The sequence below is a fragment of the Haematobia irritans genome, chromosome 5 (assembly GCF_050003625.1).
Source record: "Haematobia irritans isolate KBUSLIRL chromosome 5, ASM5000362v1, whole genome shotgun sequence".
Classification (NCBI taxonomy): Eukaryota; Metazoa; Arthropoda; class Insecta; order Diptera; family Muscidae; genus Haematobia; species Haematobia irritans.
Genome location: NC_134401.1, coordinates 164,749,438 through 164,771,079, shown reverse-complemented (window position 1 = coordinate 164,771,079; position 21,642 = coordinate 164,749,438). Strand labels below are relative to the sequence as shown.

At 31.0% G+C, this 21,642-nt stretch overlaps 3 protein-coding genes and 1 non-coding gene across 4 annotated transcripts in view; 3 read left to right on the top strand and 1 right to left on the bottom strand.

Moving 5' to 3' along the window:
• The first annotated feature begins 372 nt into the window (after positions 1-372).
• On the top strand, positions 373-1,303 carry LOC142238924 (uncharacterized). Its single transcript, XM_075310655.1, has 3 exons — positions 373-553; positions 612-889; positions 1,022-1,303. The coding sequence occupies exons 1-3, from the start codon at positions 484-486 to the stop codon at positions 1,202-1,204; spliced, it is 531 nt and encodes a 176-aa protein (XP_075166770.1). The 5' UTR covers positions 373-483; the 3' UTR covers positions 1,205-1,303.
• Positions 1,292-3,373, bottom strand: DMAP1 (DNA methyltransferase 1 associated protein 1). Its single transcript, XM_075310654.1, has 5 exons — positions 3,193-3,373; positions 2,736-3,131; positions 2,060-2,676; positions 1,819-1,973; positions 1,292-1,505 (listed from the first exon to the last, which is right to left on the bottom strand). The coding sequence occupies exons 1-5, from the start codon at positions 3,291-3,293 to the stop codon at positions 1,413-1,415; spliced, it is 1,362 nt and encodes a 453-aa protein (XP_075166769.1). The 5' UTR covers positions 3,294-3,373; the 3' UTR covers positions 1,292-1,412.
• A 540-nt stretch (positions 3,374-3,913) lies between these two features.
• LOC142238266 (midasin) overlaps positions 3,914-21,642 on the top strand; it is a 30,544-nt gene continuing 12,815 nt past the window's right edge. Inside the window, exons 1-7 of the mRNA XM_075309873.1 lie at positions 3,914-4,153; positions 4,213-4,460; positions 4,524-5,499; positions 5,570-5,733; positions 7,599-12,930; positions 16,366-16,528; positions 16,589-18,423. Of these exons, the coding sequence (XP_075165988.1) occupies positions 4,046-4,153; positions 4,213-4,460; positions 4,524-5,499; positions 5,570-5,733; positions 7,599-12,930; positions 16,366-16,528; positions 16,589-18,423 (8,826 nt within the window). The 5' untranslated portion in view covers positions 3,914-4,045. The remainder of the gene's footprint in view (positions 4,154-4,212; positions 4,461-4,523; positions 5,500-5,569; positions 5,734-7,598; positions 12,931-16,365; positions 16,529-16,588; positions 18,424-21,642) is intronic.
• LOC142242171 (U6 spliceosomal RNA) lies at positions 18,718-18,822 on the top strand. Its single transcript, XR_012724024.1, has one exon. It is a non-coding gene; the product is annotated as a U6 spliceosomal RNA (small nuclear RNA).

Genomic DNA, 21,642 nt, shown 5'->3' with positions numbered 1-21,642 from the left:
ATAGCAATTTTTTGTGTGCGATTTTGCGGAAAGTTTACTGTTTTTATTGAAAGCATTTATGGTAACTACATTTACCGTTTTTCGAAAATAGGTTTATTAAGTTTTTTGCCTCTCCTGTAAAATTTCAAAAATGTGACTTAGCACCTTTACACATTAAGCTAACGATATATAAAACTCATAGCAGTTTAGAGTATATTTAAATGAAATTGAATTAATACTTTGCAATGGTCTTGGGTTTAAAACACTGTCAAATATCGAAAAACATTTCTCATCGTAGCTTTGTGAAAAAATTATTTTTCTCTCTGTATTAATTCTACAATATCTGAATTTAAACTATTTTTATATAGTATTTCCTCTTAAAAGTGTAGTAGGCTTTTCAACAAAAATCAATTTTTTTCACATTTTCCATATATTTTTTAGTATACACATCGACTAGTGGAACCTTAGATTTTTTTGTTCAAAAATTTCAAATATATCAGAAAAATGGAGAAGAAACTAAATTCTATTGTAATGTCCCGCATATTGGATATTCTCAATGAATCTCCCGATACATGTAAGTTCATAATTGAATTTTATTTGTACAATTAAGTTAATCGATTTGATCAATTTAGCTGAACTTATTGATAATCTTTATGAAATGGTGAAAGATTATATACCTAAGACCGTTCAGAAAACAATTAGTAAAGCCGATTTAGAAAAATCTTTTAAGAAAGCTTTGGAAGCTGCCAAAGAATTTGGTCTTATTGTCGTGGACGAAGAAACAGCTAAATTAGCATTTAAGTTTGGCAATGGCAACGAAACAACTCTTGCTCCATCCCGAAATCTATCCAATGCTGTGTCGAATAACTCTGAACCAGATGATGAAGTATATGCCGAATCAACTAGGGGTGTAAGTACTACACATTATTGTCCATTTTTTTAGATATCTTGTTTATTTTTTTTTTCACATATATTTTAGTATAGGCTATAACAGTTCTATTCATGATATACTTTTTTTCTAATACCTCTGTTTATCATTCAGCGCCCCAAAATGGCACTTGACCACACGGATTGTTTTGGTAGAGGAAGATCCTCTATGGCCAGATCTTCGTCTAGGAGACGTCGTACTCGCCGATCTGCCCGCCGAGAAGAAAACAAGGCCGATCGTAGCCGCAGTCGTAGTACTCGTCGTTATCGTCGTACTTCCAGACGTCGTGAGGAATAACCAAAGCTTTTGAAAGTATATCGGAAATTTGACATAATCGTATATCGAAAATTTGTGATGTAAATTGGAATCAATAAAAAAATCGTCTTAGTGTGTTTAGCATATTTTTTTTTTATTACGAGTACCTTACAATGTCCGTATTACAATTAAAAGTCAAGAGTTTCAATTATTTTATGATTCCTTCCAAGGGTTTCTCCAAAATCTTGTTTCAGTTTGATGTATTTGTAACCGTTGCAATGTCCGACGTTTCGGATTTTATTTGCGAAGTTGATGGTATTAATGATGAGGGTATATTAAGGGTCTAAAATTAAAAACATGTAAATACAAAAAATCTATAGCTACACAGAAAAAATGTTCATGAAGAGTTTCCAATTCAAGTCTTGAGTTTTAACAATATCAATTAAAAATTGAATTGATTCAAAAAATTTTTTAATTGAAACAAAAATCCATCGCACTTGGATCAATTTTTAATTGACTTTCAATTAATTTTTTAATTGATACTATCATTTCTGTGATTGAAGACATTTCAATTAAAAAATTAATTGGATCAATTAATTTCGTAATGGAATCAGAAAAAAAATTTTGTGTGTATATTAAAATAAACCAGATACTACCTTTCCAGGACAAGCAGCTTCATATTGGTGTTTCAGACTCTCCATTTCATAGACACAAGTTGATAGGGCAGTGCGTAGTTCACATAACAAAACCATGTCTGAGCGTAACTCATTAAATGAATTGCAAATTTCTTCAGTAGGAGGTGGCGTGGGATCTATAAAATAAATTGAAAATAAAAAAGTATGATTTTGAAAACATGAAGTAATGGTCAAATCGTTATATATACTCCATATTACTTACCCACTTTAAATTCTTGTATTGCCTGCTCCAAAGCTTTCACTTTACGTTGTCCTATGTTGGCGGGTAATTTCATTTTTTGAGATCTTAGCGATACTCCTGAACCACGCAAATCAGCAAACTTAATACCACTTGACCCAATCTCTATGGCATTGACCACCGAATCAACTTTCGAGGGTCTTGGTTGATGATGCAATTTCTTTTTATGCAATTTCTTTTCATATTTTCGAGCATTCTGAGCACTTGCTGAAGTATCCCCCTGTTGATCGGCTTGAGAGATTAATTTTTGCAAATCTTGGGTCTTACGTTCTCGTTCCTTCTTACGAGCCTCGATTTTGCGCAGTTCATTGAGTAAATTCTGTTCCTCTTTCACTTGTTGGCTAGTGCGTTCGAAGAGTTTCTTAAGTTGATCCTTACGTCGCCGTTCATGTTCTATATCGAAAACAAAAGGTTTTCTGTCATAGGCATTATTGGCATTGGCGCCTCCTGAAGCCGGTGCTTTAATTTTAGAGAGTATGCCAATGACTTCGTAGTAACGCTCTTTAAGATCTTCAACAGATTTCATGCCATATTGCGAACGATCCCAACGATCGGCCATTATAATGAAACGTAAGTCAAACCTTGAAGAGAACAGAAAACTAAAATTCAAAATTAATTTTATTTACTTACTTACGCTTACCTTTTTGCCAAATCAAATAAATGATCCGTCTGCTCCTTAGTCCACTTTTGCGTATTCGTTTGCAAATGCGAATTATATTCTGCTATGGTGTATTGTGGTATTTCCAATTGCTTATTAAACTTTGCAAATGGATATGGAGTGTCTTTGCTTTCATCGCTGGTTCTTTTCCAGTGATGAAATACAGCACCATCATTACGTGCTGGATTCGAAAACGGAGCCCATTCCCATTTTCTTACTTTTTTCATACCCAATCGTGCTTTGATTTGCTTGTATCCCGACCCTATACCCAAAGCCGTATCTGTAGGCAGCAAAGGCGGAGCGTCTTTATTGTCATTGTACAGTAAGGCAAATACCTCACGATTCATTCCCTCGGGCCGTTTTGAATTTCCTTTTGTCCTGGAAGACATGATGGAAACAATAAATATAAAAGGACGATAGAATCTCTGGGTATACATACTTTTCAAAGTTCCTTTTCTTGGTGGCCAGAAATGAGTCCCTGGTAATTTCTGGAGTGTTGGGACGTTCCATGTCCAATATATCTCTGACGTCTGTAGTCATCTTGAATTATTCCTTTCCAAACTGTGTTAGAGGTGCAAAACAATGATCTGGGAAATACTATTATTAATTGAAAACAAATGCTTCTTCGTCTTGATTCTTCACTACGAATTAATATCCCGTAAGTGTTGCCAACTATCATAATGTCGATTGGGTATGCACAACCGTAGCGATAAACGGTTTTTAGGTTTTTTTAACTCACCATTAGACATTGTTGTTATTTGGCCACGTGAAAATAGTGGTTTAACGGTTAGTTAAAAATAATACAAATCGTTGTCAACGCTATGCGTTTTATCGTATAGCCTTTGCCGATTTTCGGTATATAAAAATTATATATATTTTTTTAAATCCTGGTTAAAGGGTTCCAAGGCATTTATTGCGATACTTTTCGTCTTTATAATTTAAATATTGTCTATAATTAAAGCCGATTTTTGTCTCGAGAATCCATATTATATTATACTCAACATGGTAAACATTTGATAAATGTACAAATAATACACTTTTTTCTTACAAAGTTGTGGCAACACTAACTGTACCCGGTACTGAATACTCTTTCTTCGAAATTGTTATTGTGCAGTTGCACGTGTTATTTTTTTGTTTTGATGTGGAGGCTACAAGTAGAAGCAAGCAGTTTAGTGATTTTTGCTTAATTAAAGAATTATTAAAGAAATTCATAGAAAAAATAAAGTTAATATATTAGTATTTAGAGATAGTATCTCATACCAGTATTGGGCTTCCATATACATATATTCAAAATGGAATTTAAAGAAGGCAAAATAAGACAAAATGTTCACTCTCTCGTGGCTATGATTAATGACAGTGGAAAACCGAAAATAATTTTACAAAAATTTTTAGAGAAACAAGTAAGTGTGTGTTCATTCCAATTTGCATGATATATACGAATATTACATTTCTATTTAAGGTCATCAACGAAAAAGATGTGGAAGAACTCTTGAAATTTTTAAGCTCGGCATTGCTGGAAGAACATTTGACCATACCCATAGCGGTGGCTTTTGAGGATTGTTTGTTTTTGCTTTTAACAAATGCTTTAGCTGGCGGCAATAACGGTGTCAATAACAGCATTAATCTTAGAGGAGATGAATTTCGTGATTACCTAAAGAAAGCTATTGCTTTGGCGAAACTAATGCACATGTCCGTCAGTGTAAAAAAGTGAGATCATAAATACTTTAAGAATCTGTCAGTGTTCTAATCGCCCTTTCCTTTACGTTCCAGATATGCTTTATCTTATTTCTCTAATAAACCACCTATATTTGCCCAAAGCCCAGATGATTTTGGCAAAGTTGTTGCAAAGAAAACAAAAAGTGACCTACAGACACAACTCCCCAATGAAATGGAAATCATCAAATGTTGCTATCACTTGCTAAGAGCTAATGTGGATTATTTCAAGGAATTATGGAATTGGTCAGAGTTTCTTGAACGCTATGTTGACCGAGTCCATGATAAGCCATCTATATTGAAGCTTTATGTAAATCATATTTTAGCTTTATTGACAAATATGAGTGCCTTAAAATTGCGTTCCCTTAACGCTAATATTCCCGATGATATTCTAATTGCATTTGAGGATGAGAAAAATGCTATAGCATCTCCTAGAGAATTTTCAATAACGCCATTAGCTTCAGAATGTTCGTCAAGAACATTGACCATAGATATTAAATCAACATTGGTGACCAATATTGAGGGTGTCCTTTTACCCATCTACAACAAGGATAATTACGAATTTTATTCTAAAACAGATGGTTTACATGATCGAATAGTTCGTGTGGACTCAACCAAAGTTAATTTGCGAAGTATTGCTCTTGGTGCCACAGCCGGTAAAGCAATATGCCTCTCGGGACCAGTTGGTTGTGGTAAAACAACACTCGTGGAATATTTAGCTCGAAAGACAGGTCGAATATGTCCAAAACTACAAGAAATTGAAAATGAGCAACAATCCCAAGAATTATACAAAGAAAATACCAAACAAAATGGCAATGCGAATGTGCAGAAAATTGGAAATAAACGTAAAACGGATATTGAGGCTATCAAAGAAGTTAATGAGTCATTAAAGTCCACTCAACAAGGGCCATCTCTAAATGGTTTCATACGTGTACAATTGGGTGATCAAACTGATTGTAAGACATTATTGGGTCAATATCATTGTACCGATGTACCGGGAGAATTTATATGGTTGCCGGGTGTTCTAACACAGGTGAGTGAATGAAATGACAACAACAACTTCATGGATCTTTTATTGAATTGTATTTACTCTACATTTTTAGGCTGTAATGAATGGTTACTGGCTATTTTTGGAGGATTTAGACAGTGCCACAACTGATACGTATACAGTCCTTAGCGGTTTGTTGGAGAATCAATATCTTAGTGTTCCAGGATTTCGAGATTGTGTGAAAATCGCTCCAGGTTTCCAATTGTTTGTCTCCGTAAGGTAATTTATGCATTGAAAGTCATATGACAATTTCTTTCTTGAAACACGGCACTAAAACTGGAAGACTACATGTTGGCAGATTGTCACGTACGGCGTAGTTTAACGTAGTTGATAGGATAGAAAAATACAATTTTTTGCCTTCCTATAAAACGTTATGCTAAACGGTACATAGAAAATGTTGTCAAAATTTTATTCTTATAGAAACATTTTGTAAAAATTTTATTCTCATAGAAAATTTTGTCAAAATTGTATTCTCATAGAAAATGTTGTCAAAATTTTATTCTTATAGAAAATGTCAAAATTTTATTCGTATAGAAAATTTTGTCAAAATTTTATTCGTACAGAAAATTTTGTCAAAATTTTATTCTTATAGAAAATTTTGTCAAAATTTTATTCTTATAGAAAAATTTGTCAAAATTTTATTCTTATAAAAAATTTTGTCAAAATTTTATTCTTATAGAAAATTTTGTCAAAATTTTATTCTTATAGAAAATTTTGTCAAAATTTTTTTCTTATAGAAAATTTTGTCAAAATTTTTTTCTTATAGAAAATTTTGTCAAAATTTTTTTCTTATAGAAAATTTTGTCAAAATTTTTTCTTATAGAAAATTTTGTCAAAATTTTATTCTTATAAAATATTTTGTCAAACTTTTATTCTTATAGCAAAAAATTTTGTCAAAATTTTATTCTTATAGAAAATTTTGTCAAACTTTTATTCTTATAGAAAATTTTGTCAAAATTTTATTCTTATAGCAAAAAATTTTGTCAAAATTTTATTCTTATAGAAAAAAAATTTGTCAAAATTTTATACTTATAGAAAATTTTATAAAAAATTTTATTCTTATAGAAAATTTTGTCAAAATTTTATTTTTTTAGACAATTTTGTCAAAATTTTATTCTTATAGAAAATTTTGTCAAAATTTTATTCTTATAGAAAATTTTATCAAAATTTTATTCTTATAGAAAATTTTGTCACAATTTTATTCTTATAGAAAATTTTGTCACAATTTTATTCTTATAGAAAATTTTGTCAAAATTTTATTCTTATAGAAAATATTGTCAAAATTTTATTTTTTATAGATAATTTTGTCAAAATTGTATTTCTATAGAAAATTTTTTCAAAATTTTATTTCTATAGAAATTGTTAAAATTTTATTTCTACAGAAAATTGTGTCACAATTTTATTTCAATAGAAAATTTTGCCAAAATTTTATTTCTATAGAAAATTTTGTCAAAATTTTATTCTTATATAAAATTTTGTCAAAATTTTTTTCTTATAGAAAATTTTGTCAAAATTTTTTCTTATAGAAAATTTTGTCAAAATTTTATTCTTATAGAAAATTTTGTCAAACTTTTATTCTTATAGAAAATTTTGTCAAAATTTTATTCTTATAGCAAAAAATTTTGTCAAAATTTTATTCTTATAGAAAAAAAATTTGTCAAAATTTTATACTTATAGAAAATTTTATAAAAAATTTTATTCTTATAGAAAATTTTGTCAAAATTTTATTTTTTAGAAAATTTTGTCAAAATTTTATTCTTATAGAAAATTTTGTCACAATTTTATTCTTATAGAAAATTTTGTCACAATTTTATTCTTATAGAAAATTTTGTCAAAATTTTATTCTTATAGAAAATTTTGTCAAAATTTTATTTTTTATAGATAATTTTGTCAAAATTGTATTTCTATAGAAAATTTTTTCAAAATTTTATTTCTACAGAAAATTGTGTCACAATTTTATTTCAATAGAAAATTTTGCCAAAATTTTATTTGTATAGAAAATTTTGTCAATGTAAGTTTTTTAAATCACAAATAAGTGGCGCTATTACTATATAAATATACTAATAATTTTTATTATTTTTCAGAAATAATAAATCATCAGCGAATTCATCACAAAAAGCTTTATTCTCACTGTTGGAAAAGTACTTGTATACCATTAACATATTGCCATTATCTCGCAATGAATTGTGCAAAGTTGTTAGCACAAATTATGCCAAACTAGCCACTGTGGCCAATCGTATTGTTGATGTTTTTCTAACATTCTCCAAAGGTGATCATTCCGTGGTCGATAATCTACGCCAGCAAGAAACCGAAGATCGTGCTAATAACACGGAACATTATCTGCAATTACCCCATGAGGAAGTTAATCTAACATCGGTCACTAATTCGGGGCGTTTAGTTTCGACACGAGATTTAATTAAACTATGCCAAAGATCTAATCCAGTTTTTTCTGTGACAAGTACTGAATGTGCCTATTTTGTATTTCAAAATGCTGTGGATATATTCTGTTCGTATTTACCCCATAGCAAGGAGAAGACAAAACTTATAACAAGTATTGGAGCTAAACTGGGTATAATACAATCGCGTTGTGAACATTTTGCTGAGGAATATAAACCTGAAATTCAAATACAGGGTGATCGTATTAAAGTGGGCCGTGCCGAATTATGTTCACGTCATCCAATGGAAGAGCAGATGTCATCAGCAGTGGAGAGAGTAGAGGAACAAGCCTTGAAACGTTTTAAAATGTCCAATGGAGCGGAGAAATCCATAAAAGCTAGTCAGAAAAAATCGGTGACATTTTCTTTTACCCGTTTGGCTTCATGTTTATTGGAACGCGTTGCTGTTTGTGTGACCAATGCTGAACCTATCTTGTTGGTGGGTGAAACTGGTGTAGGAAAAACTTCATCTGTGCAATATTTAGCCGAGCGAACGAAACATAAACTGGTGGTGATTAATATGAATAACCAATCCGACGTATCCGATTTAGTTGGAGGCTTCAAGCCCGTCGATCTGGCCTGTGTCATTGCTCCATTGCGTAGTGAATTTGAAATTTTATTCCGCAAAACCTTCAATCAAATGAAAAATGAATCTTTTCTTTCCAAGTTCAGTATATGCTACAACCAAGGAAATTTCGCGGTGGTGGTAAAACTAATGCTGAAAATCGTAAACTCTGTCTTCGAAAAGTCCGAACGCAATGAACTAAGGGATAAAGATTTACAATATTTACCGCGATGGTTGGACTTGAAGATAAAACTGCAAAAGTTGAATAATCAGCTAAATAAATCGATAAACATTTCGTTTGCCTTTATACCGGGATCTCTGGTTAAATGTATCAAAAATGGTGATTGGGTATTATTGGATGAAATTAATTTGGCCTCAGCGGAAACTTTGGAATGTCTCTCCACCATATTGGAACCTGATGGCTCTGTGGTGCTTCTGGAAAAGGGTGATTTTATTCCAGTCAAAAGGCATCCTGATTTTCGTATATTTGCTTGTATGAATCCCAACACGGATATTGGTAAAAAGGATTTATCAGTGGGTATACGCAATCGTTTCACCGAATTCTTTGTGGACGAAGTGTCCACAGATGCAGATTTGAGTCTGCTGATATCGGATTATCTTAGCGCTACAGGCATACAAAAGAAAAGTGTCATGAACATAGTGAAACTCTACAAACGCCTTAAACAATTGGCCAAATTGGAATTGAATGATGGTTTGGGAAATAGGCCGGTGTACTCACTTCGTACCCTTTGCCGTTCGTTGTGTATATGTGCCAAGAATTTATGCGGTTCCATTGAGAGAAATCTTTATGAGTCTTTCTGCTTAAGTTTTCTTACCCAATTAGATCCCCAGTCACATAATGTCGTGGAGCATTTGATCAAAGAGGCTATGCTTAGTAATGCCAAAGCTATTTTGGGCCAGGGTATTCCCAAGCCGGGGGAGAATTATCTCAATTTTGAAGGATATTGGATTCAACGTGGCCCCAAAGAGGAACTGGAGGAGTGCAGTAATTACATACTCACAGCCAGTGTAAAAGACAACCTAAGAGACTTGGCCCGTATCATATCTATAGGAAAACTACCCATACTCTTGCAAGGTCCTACATCGGCGGGTAAAACAAGTCTAATTGATTATGTGGCTCGACGTAGCGGCAATCATTGTCTGCGTATCAACAATCACGAGCACACTGATCTACAGGAATATATAGGCACCTATACGGCAGATGTTTCAGGAAAACTCTCCTTCAAAGAAGGTGTTCTAGTTCAGGCTATGCGTAATGGCTATTGGATAATTTTGGATGAATTGAATTTGGCCTCTACAGAAATTTTGGAAGCTCTTAATCGTGTCTTGGATGACAACCGAGAACTTTTTATACCAGAGACACAGACCGTGGTAAAGGCACATCCCAATTTTATGCTCTTTGCTACACAAAATCCTCCTGGCCTGTACGGAGGTCGCAAAACCCTATCAAGAGCTTTTAAAAATCGTTTCATAGAATTGCATTTCTCGGAAATTCCCCGCAACGAATTGGAAATTATATTGGAAAAGAAATGTCTTATACCTCCATCGTATGCCCGCAAAATGGTGGCCTGTATGATGGATTTACAAAAGAATAGAAAAACTACCACGAAAAATGTTTTCACCCTACGTGATCTCTTCCGTTGGGGTATACGCTACACTTTAGCCGATAAGAAACTGTTGGAGGACAGCAAATACGATTGGAATCAGCATTTGATTGAAGAAGGTTATCTAGTGCTATCGGCAAAAGTACGGACTCCTATGGAGATTGAAATAATCGAAGAGGCTTTGTATAAGAATTTTAGAAAACGCATAGATTTGTCCATTCTCTTCGATGCCATGGGTGATGCATCGAAAAAATCTCCAGTTACCAAGGATATTATTGAAGCTATACAGAAATTTACCCAACGCTCAGATATTGTATGGACTCGTAATATGTCCAGAATGGCGGTGCTCACGGCCAAGGCTTTGCAATTCGATGAACCCGTACTATTGGTGGGGCCCACAGGGTGTGGTAAGACAACTGTGTGTCAGATTTTGGCTGCCATACGAGGAGTACAACTTCGTATACTCAATTGTCATATGCATACAGAGGGTGCTGATTTCTTGGGAGGCTTGAGACCCTGTCGCAACCACAGTGATAGCAAACAGGAGGGTAGTGGTGGTGGGGCAAAGTTATTTGAATGGACCGATGGACCTCTGATTCAATGCATGCAGGAAGGCGCCTATTTTATGGCTGACGAAATGTCATTGGCCGAAGATTCGGTGTTGGAACGTTTAAATAGTGTCCTCGAACCGGAACGTACTATTTTGCTAGCCGAGAAAGGTGGAGTGACCAAATCAAATTCGGACACAGAAATTATCACTGAATTTGAAGTGAAGGCTCAGCCGGGATTCCAATTCTTAGCCACAATGAATCCTGGAGGAGATTTTGGCAAGAAAGAACTATCACCGGCTCTAAGAAATCGCTTTGCGGAGATTTGGTGTCAACCATCTGACTCACGCGAAGATCTAATACAAATAGCTAGCAATTGTATATTGAATGAGCAACGTGATCTTAATTTGGATAAAAGCGAAGTCATGAAAATTGCCCAATTTATAATTGAAGTCGTTATGTACATGAAGGAATGTATAGACAAATTCAAATATTCGGTTCGTGACATATTGGCCATGGCAAATTATATGGTGCGCAATAGGACACTGAGTTTTCCCGAGAAGTCAGTGTTTGGCTTGGAGACCATATTTTTGGATGCCTTAGAAATGTTGACCAATGAAAGTTTGGATAAGGTGGAAATTTTACGCACAAATATTTTGGACTATGCCATCAAACAGGCTGAGTTGATATTGAATGAGAAATTCACCCTCGAGGAGTTGAGACAAAAGAAAGGAACATCTGTCGAATATACCGAAGATAATAGATTTGGAATTAAGCCCTTCTTCATAGACACTAACCTCAAATCACGCGGTGAAGTAATGACTAAAGGTCAAGATTTTCTTTTTGATGCCCCTACCACAAAACAAAATCTCTTCCGTTTGCTATCAGCTTTGTCGCTGCAAAAACCCATTTTACTCGAAGGTCCTCCTGGGGTGGGTAAAACTTCAATTGTGGAAAATGCTGCTAAGGCTATTGGATACAATATAGTGCGCATCAATCTGTGTGAACATACGGATTTGGCTGATCTTTTTGGTACCGACTTGCCGGCCGAAGATAATATCTTAAATGCCAGTGCTGCTGGTACACAGTCAACTGATGGAGAGGATACTCTAAGGAAATCCCCACAGATTGGTTCATTTGTGTGGCGCGATGGTCCCCTATTGGCTGCTTTAAAATCTGATCACACATGGATTCTTTTGGATGAATTGAACTTAGCCCCTCAATCTGTGTTGGAAGGTCTCAATGCCATTCTTGACCATCGTGGTGAAGTGTATATACCCGAGCTGAATAAAACCTTTGCTTTGAATAAGCAGACACGCATATTTGCCAGTCAGAATCCCCTGAAGCAAGGAGGTGGTCGTAAAGGTTTGCCACAATCCTTCTTGAATCGTTTTACCAAAGTCTACGTAAGAAAATTAACAACGCAAGATTTGTTACACGTAATAGAGGGCAAATATGAAACTCATTTCGAACAGTTGAAGCAGGAATTTGTGAAAACTTTGCCCGCGGCAGAACCACCCTTACAATACAAAGGCAATTTATTTGATATCTATAAAACAATGCGTAATAATCAACAAATCCCTGATGGGGGTCACAAATCCACAAATGTCACATTTGATTTGTCGCTTCGTATGGTACGTTTCTCCGAAACTTTGGATAGTGGAATTAGTTCAATGGAATTTGGCTATAGAGGGGGTCCCTATGAAATAAATCTACGTGACATTCTACGCTGGTGTGATCTTCTAATGCGACCACAAACTGGTTTTACCATACAACAACAGGCCAGCTTTAAGGACAATTTTGAAAAATTCCTTCTTATCACATACGAACGCATGAAATTGGTCTACTATCAGCGTATGCGTTGTGATCAAGATAAACTTTTTATCAGAAGAGCATTTTCAAATATCTTCCAATGTGATTCGGATAAATTAAATGAGATTTCCGAAGATATCAGTCTCTATTGGACACCAAATAAAATTTATATCAATGATATAGTCTTGGAACGTGACGCAGAACCCCATAGCTCATCAAAAATGGATGTTAACTCATCGCCAATACTATTGGCTTCTCAGCGTGAACTACTCAAGAATGTCATTGAATGTGTACATATGGAGAAACCTGTACTCCTTTGTGGTCCTACAGATTCAGGGAAAACGAAGATCATAGACACCCTCTGTTGCCTGTCGAATCAACTTTGTAATACCGATAATATTGATGACTCTGTAACGGGTAGTTTTCAACAGGTAAGTTACACAAAAAAATAATGTAATTTTATTAAGACTCCTAAAGAATTTTGTTAGTGGAAACAGAAGAGAAAAATATGCTAAAATAGCAAAAAGTCTGCTGAAAATGGTAATCAATGTATAATATTTTGATGTCATGCTAGTCGGCCCATAGAAAAAAATCTGCAAAAAACTGTTACTGTTCTATTTGTATAATTCATGATTTTTTAGGGTTTAAAATGCTACCACAAGTATTTTCAAGAACAAAAAAAAATATAATTATATATATTTCAGCGAATATTCTTAAAACATCATAAATGCGATCAGAAAAGAGTTTATCTTCTGCTTTGCCTGAATTTGAGAAAATATGAGACATTCCCAGCAAAAAAAAAATTGGAAGTACTTCTAAAGGCACAATTTTAAAAGCACTTCCAAATGTCCTCTAAAAGATGTTCTGTATTTTAGCTACTCAGGAAGTTGAATTTGAAGTAAAGGCTACACCTGGATTCCAATTCTTGGCCACTTTTAATTCAAGTCTTTTAATTCTATTGTTTATAACTCTTTCTTTCATATTTTTAAAGCTTAATATTAATTATTTTTGTTTCAAATAGGGAAAAAAGAGCGAGGATTAATAAAATTGTGGAAATTATTTAAATTTTGTTGAAAAAAATCCATTCTAGAAAAATTGCGAATTTAAAAAAAAAAAACATTTTGAGTTCAAGCGTTTCAGACATGCGTTAGAATGCATTAAAAATCATAAAAAATTTTAAAAATTATTTATTTATCAAAATATCACAAAATTTTTTAATTTTCATCCAAAAAAACTGAATTCGGATCATAACTTAAGAAGTGATGCATATTCAGTGCAACGGCTGTTGTATTGGTGGGCATCCGTCTTATGACAAGCCCATATTAAATTTATCGCTTCTGTGCCGATTGCGTACCACTTCCGGTTCCTAAAAGAACATTTTCACTACTTTTTTGGCGGCGCTTTTTTTGCTGGGATATATTAACTGAATAATATCACTACAAACATTATACGCAATAAAAAAATATGTGAGGGAAAATAAATCCTTAAACGAATATTCGGGTCAGCGAAAAAAAAGGTAATCCTCAAAAAAAACTTGGCATAAATTGGCCAAACGGAAATATATAAAACGGAATATATGGCCTACAAATATGTATGGGTGGTACTCTTCGAAAGAAATGGATGCCCATCTTTTTCTATTTGGCCCCAGTGGTCACATTTCTATGGAGAATTATATCGCAATTTTTTTTTATTCGCTGACAGGAATATTCATTTACGGATTTATTTTCACCCACTTAAAAATATTTGAAAACGAAAAACTTCATCCATTAAAAAATTATCTGACTTTTTAATAAAATTAAAAAAGAATATCTTTAATAAAATTAAATTTCAAATAAATTGAAGAAAATTATTGCAATTTTTTACGATGTTAATTAAATAAAAAATTTTCAATAAAAAAATTAACAAACTTTTTTTAATCAAGTTACAAAATAATATTTTTAATAATTTTTAATTTTATTAAAATACTTTTATAAGTCAGTTAAGAAAATGATTGCAAATTTTTACGTTAATTAAAATATTAATTAGCCCAATAAACATTTGAATTAAATAAAAAATATTTCAATAAAAAAAAATTAAAAATTAAGTGACTTTTTTAATCGAATTAAAAAATAATATGTACTTTTAATAAATTAAATAAATAAAATAATATTTTTAATAAAATTAAAAAATAAACTCATTTAAGAATATGATTGCAAATTGATTATGATGGATTTTTACGAGGTTAATAAAAATATTAATTAATGCAATAATCATTTGAATAAAATAAAAAAAAAACTATTTCCAATCAAAAAAATTAACTAACTTTTTTTTAATCAATTTAAAAAATAATAATATTTTAATAAAATTAAATTTTAAATAAATTAAATAATATTGAAATATCATATTTTTAATAAAATTAAAATTAAAGTTAGTTAAGAAAATGATGGCAAATTTTTACGACGTTAATTAAAATATTAATAAATCCAATAATCATTTGAATATAATAAAAAATATTTCCAATAAAAAATATGAAAATTAACAGACTGTTTTTAATCAATGTAAAAAATAATAATATTTTAATAAAATTAAATTTTAAATAAATTAAATAATATTTTTAATAAAATTAATTGATCCAATAATCATTTGAATTAAATAAAAAATATTTCAAATGAAAAAAAAAAATTAAATTAACAAACTTTTCTAATCAAATTAAAAAATAATATTTTAATAAAATTAAATAATATTTTTAATAAAATTAAAAAAATAAAGTCAAATTGTTACGACGTTAATTAAAATATTAAATAGCCCAATAAACATTTGAATTAAATAAAAAATATTTCAATAAAAAAATTAAAAAATTAACAGACTTAATCGAATTAAAAAATAATACTTTTAATAAAATAAATTTTAAACAAATAAAATAACATTTTTAATAAAATTAAAAAATAAAGTCAGTTAAGAATATGATTGCAAATTGATTATGATTGATTTTTACGAAAATAAAATATTAATTGAATAAAATAATAATACATATTTTAATAAAATTAAATTCTAAATAAATTAAATAATATTTTTAATAATATTGAACATGGAATCGGGCAGCACTCAGTGATAAGAGAAAAGTTCACCAATGTGGTATCACAATGGACTGAATAGTCTAAGTGAGCCTGATACATCGGGCTGCCACCTAACCTAACCTACCCTAATAATATTGAAATATCATATTTTTAATAAAATTAAAAAATAAAGTCAATTAAGAAAATGATTGCAACTTTGTACGACGTTAATTAAAATATTAATTAATCCAATAATCATTTGAATTAAATAAAAAAATATTTCCAATAAAATAAATTTTAAAGTTAACAGACTGTCAATTTAAAAAATAATCTATCAATTTAAAAAATAATATTTTAATAAAATTAAATAATATATTTAATAAAATTAAAAAATAAAGTCAATTAAGAAAATGATTGGAAATTTTTACGACGTTAATTAAAATATTAATTAATCCAATTATCATTTGAATTAAATAAAAATATTTCAATAAAAAAATTAGCATCAAATTTAAAAGAGTTATTATAAAATTAAATTTTAAATAAATTAAAAAATATTTTTAATAAAATTAAAAAATAATATTTTTAATAAAGCCAAAAAAATTAAAAATTAAAATACCAATTATCCCAATATATATTTGAATTAAATAAAAAATCCACAACAACAAAATCTCATCTTGAAATCTTATTTTTATAGATACTGGAGTCGAAATTTTGTTGAAAATTCTACTAAAATTATCTTATTGAAAACTTTATAGATTCTAACATTCTACTTCTGTTACGTTATAGTGATTATTTTATTTATTTTTTTTTCTACTAAATTTCATTTTTCAGATAGATCTTAATCGCCATTTAGAGGAAATATCTCAAAAGGTTGAAAATATTTATTTGCACTATATACACGAGGCTGTAGCCAATCCGTCATGGTCCAGGAAAACCTTGATTGATGTTTACAATGCCTGGAGCCAGTTTAATATGTTATCTAATGCCAAATGCGGTAAGTAGTAATACTAAAAAAAATTCCAAATTGACACCTTATTATCGTTTACTATTAAAGAATTCCAGAATAAATCGGTAATATCAGAAGAATTAACAATTTATCGAAAACGCATTTTAAAACTAAGCACAATAATAGAAAAACTTTGCCAATGTCATATGTCGCAAAAGGAAACTATGGAACAATTGAAGCATCTTCAAACCATGCTCGGTTTACTTAAAAATCATGTAGAGAATGCAGACACCTTAAACACTGGAGGATATTTTGAATGGGTTGATTCACAAATTGTTAAATCACTGAAATATGGACAGTACATTTCTTTAGAACATGTAAACCTTTGTTCATCCGCCGTCTTAGATAGATTAAATCCTGTGTTTGAACCCAATGGTAATTTAATGATATCGGAGAAAGGTGTTTCAGCCGACAGTGATCTAACCGAAATTGTTTATAAATCTCCGAATTTCCGAGCTTTCCTTACCATAGATCCTAAAAATGGAGAATTATCCCGAGCCATGCGTAACCGGTGTATTGAATTGTCTTTAGCCGGGAAAAATACCCTAGATTTGGATGATAAACGCTTGATGGTATACAGTCAAGGAATACACGATATAAATGCCATTAATAGCCTTATTGCCATACATGAGAATGTTACTAATCTAACGGAAATCAATAATTTCTCCATTTCTCACCTAACCCAAATGGCTTTCTTGGCTGCTTCCTATAAACGTATTGGCTATCCTCTACCCAGAGCCATTTATGTTAGTGGCATGGAAGTCTATGTATACTCAGCCAATGTGGATTTAATGGGTTATGGCCTGGACTATTATCAAAATAAACTGCGAGAAATTGTTCGCGATGAATCGCAACGGTATGAGAAAATACGTCAAGATCAACCAAATGAGGATTATCTCCAAAATGTGCTATTGTATTGCAATGATTTAAATGATTTATCTATGATTAAATTGCAATTGGTACCATTGCGAATAGCTCTTAAAAGCAAAGACCTATCAACAGAGGCGTTACAAATGGAATTAGCCAAAGTGTTTGCAGATTTTGGAAAACTTAATCATTTTAATGATGTTGACACATTGACTCTAATGAAATGCATTATCCAGACAATCTATGAATGCAGCTCAGCAAATGATTTGAATATGCGGTATTTAATGTTGGACAATTTATTAAAAATTCATCCAGAATTACAAGCAATTGCCAAAAATCTACATTTGGTTATATTGCAAAATATTAAACAATTAAATTTGGCAGAGGTTTCGCCAACGTTACCTTGGAATCCCCGATTATTTCCTCGTATACGTGACTATAGTGGAGATAATTTAAGCCTCTTACAAAGTAAATCATTAGCCATTAGTTCATCACTTATAGTCGAAACATTACTAAGTACAATTCCCAAGGAAAAAGTAAACAAATTAAGCAACATATATGCCCTTACCTATTCTCAAGCTGTGACTATGAAGACCATAACTGATAAATTGAATAATGATTTTCTCCACTACATATCTACATTCATGGAAGAATTACAAACAGTTTTGAAATTTGATTTATATCAGGCAAATATGGATTTTAATTCATTTATTGCCTTACATACTTCTGTGCTGTGGTTCAATCGTTTGTTGGAAATGGCCAAAATGAAAGTTTTCGTGAATAAAGAACTTAACATTGATTTATTGGATAAACTAATTTTACATTTCAAATGGATGGATAAAAAATTAATAAAACAACTGAAGATGATACTCCCTCTGGAAGTGGCACAACGATTTGCCAATAGTTTGCAGAAATTATATGACTATGTGCTCAGTGTTAAACATCCTTTGAATATTGTACGGAAAATGTATTCAAAACAATTGATACAATTTCAGCCTTTCTATCGAGATGAACAGGTATGTTATGATGAAATATTAAAAAATCTAATTTTTTATTATAAATTTAATACTTCGTTTTCTGGAAAGTAAAAAAAAATTATACCCTATTTGAATAGTTCGTATGACAACATCCTAGTGTGGAAGTTATATATTCCATATATATGTGGTCGTAGATTCAATTCTAATCTTGGTCGAAAGACCTCAAATTGATCAAGAGTGTTTTCTCTTCTCTCAGTAATACAGCTAACATTTCTGAGTGTTTGGCTTTAAGAAGCAGGTCTTTTACCGATTCACAAAACGATTTGTTATGCAGCTTGCTTCGGCGGAACATATATTAAAACTGGAAAGATACAGAGAAGATTAGCATGGCCCCTGCGCAAGGATGACACACAAAATCGTGAAGCGTTTCACATTTTTTTTATCGCAATGGACTGAATAGTCTAAGTGAGCCTGAAATATATAGTCGCCAATTATTGAGATAATATATTCGCCTTACATCGAAGATGACTTTTGGGTCGTAAGAACGGTTGCTGCTCGAGCCAAAAATTATCTAACAAAATGTGAAGAAAATTCTACCAAAAAACAACCAAACAAAAAATTTTATTTAGCAAAACACTTTGTCAAAATTTTATTCCTATAGAAAAAAAAATTTCTGTAGAAAATTTTGTCAAAATTTTATTTCTATAGAAAATTTTATAAAAATTTTATTTCTATAGAAAATTTTGTTAACATTTTATTTCTATAGAAAATTTTGTCAAAATTTTATTTCTATAGCAAATTTTGTCAACATTTTATTTCTATAGAACTTTTTGCCAAAATTTTATTTCTATAGAAAATTTTGTCAAAATTTTATTTCTATAGAAAATTTTGTCAAAATTTTATTTCTATAGAAAATTTTGTCAAAATTTTATTTCTATAGAAAATTTTGTCAAAATTTTATTTCTATAGAAAATTTTGTCAAAATTTTATTTCTATAGAAAATTTTCTTTAAATTTTATTTCTATAGAAAATTTTGTGAAAATTTTATTTCTATAGAAAATTTTGTCAAAATTTTATTTCTATAGAAAATTTTCTTTAAATTTTATTTCTATAGAAAATTTTGTCAAAATTTTATTTCTATAGAAAATTTTGTCAAAATTTTATTTCTATAGTACATTTTGTCAAAATTTTATTTCTATAGAAAATTTTGTCAAAATTTTATTTCTATAGAAAATTTTGTCAAAATTTTATTTCTATAGTACATTTTGTCAAAATTTTATTTCTATAGAAAATTTTCTTTACATTTTATTTCTATAGAAAATTTTCTTTAAATTTTATTTCTATAGACAATTTGGTCAAAATTTTATTTCTATAGAACTTTTTGTCAAAATTTTATTTCTATAGAAAATTTTGTCAAAATTTTATTTCTATAGAAAATTTTGTCAAAATTTTATTTATATAGAAAATTTTGTTAACATTTTATTTCTATAGAAAATTTTGTCAAAACTTAATTTCTTTTTTAAAAATATTTTTGAGTGTTGTTGACCTATTTTATGTTTATTCTGATTATTAATTTTGTTCGGCTTGAGGTCATAGAAACAATCGATTATTGATTTCTTTTAATATTTATTTCCAATATTTCGGTTAGTGCCACTAACCATCTTCTGGGATTTTGTATTTACATAAATTACAAAAATTAAATTACTTTTAATGTTCACAAATCACAATATTATTTTAGATATAATATATTGAAAATAACTAACGTGAGTTCGTGTGATGCTGTTCGTTCTGCGAGTTACCGTACACTAAGCTTCGTTTGTGTCGATGCTTGTTTATGATGTGTCGATACAATCTCGCGCATTCTTCCGTGTCTTTTTTGAAATTCATTCTCTTGTCAGGGGAGAGATCTATTATATTAAGCATCTCAAGAGTGTATCTCCGCCTATGATTATTCTCTTGAGCAAGTATCTCGACGTCTGTGAAGTTGGGCTTGTGTCCTGTTGTTGCACAGTGAGCTGCAAGTGCTGTTTTTTGCTCTACTTATTTGTCTACAGCTTTAAGGTCTGATTTATGCGACGAAAGTCTTGTCTTAAGTTTGGTCATTGTAGTGTCTCCATTACATTTAATTTTGTACACTATGTTACTCCTGTCCTCATTCTTTATTTTTGACTTTGTGTTGCTGAATAATTCCTTTACTGTTCTCCATGTGCGTGAAGCAATTTGAATCTTGTCCTTGTTATATACGTCCGATTTGAAAAAACACTCTGAGAATCCTTCAACGTAAGTCATGGGTTTGTATGAATTATCCTTAATATGGTTCGGCTCTTCAATAGTCTTAGTTTTAACGTTTTCGTCAAGTGTTTTACCCTTTTTGGTAGAATTCTACCAACTGCGGCAAACGTGGTCGTAAGACGGTTACGACTTGTTAAAAAAATTTAAGAGAATTTTTGGCATTCCTCAAATTCGACTAAACCACTTTTGATTTTTTTGATAATCAACTAATAAATGTTGCCTTAAAATCATTAATCGAATTTTGATATTAATGTTTTTGGTCAGTCGAATCCGCTGCCAATCGACTGCTGTATTCAGCGGCGAGACTCGGCGGCCAAAAAATGATCCTGGACTAATTTGCCGAAGATATTTGGTGCAACAGACTTATCGGCAATGCAATGTCGTTGCATTTTCTCTTCAGAATAAAAGCGTGTTTTTCCACATTCTACGTCTTTTTCGAAAATTGACTATATGCGAATAGTGTTCGATTGACCTTTCGACCGTATTTAATGGTTTTGTGGTTAAAGCTGTTGTTTATGTAGCAGCTTAGAAAAGACGCACTGGCTAAACCGTGGAAACCTTTTTATGTCACAGTTTTTGTCCAGGTTTTAATTAACTGTAATACCACTATTCTCCAATAGAGGCACTTTCGTATATTTTAAATCTATTTTGAATATTTAAGAAGGATTTGGATAGAGCAGACGCTTGCTAAATTTTGTTTAAATCGCTTCAAATTTACATATAGATTTGAATATATCTTTCGACCGATTTAGACTCATATACCCACAGATTCTGATATATCTCCAATATATATCTTTCGCCCGATTTTCCGTCATATGACCACAGAGGTCAAAAATGTAATCCGACTTACGTGAAAATGTGCACAGGGAGTAGAATTAATATAATAACTATGCATGTGATGTTGCTTCCATACATATGTTTTTCCGGTTTAGGCAAAAATGGCCAAAATACCCACATTTTCCTCAT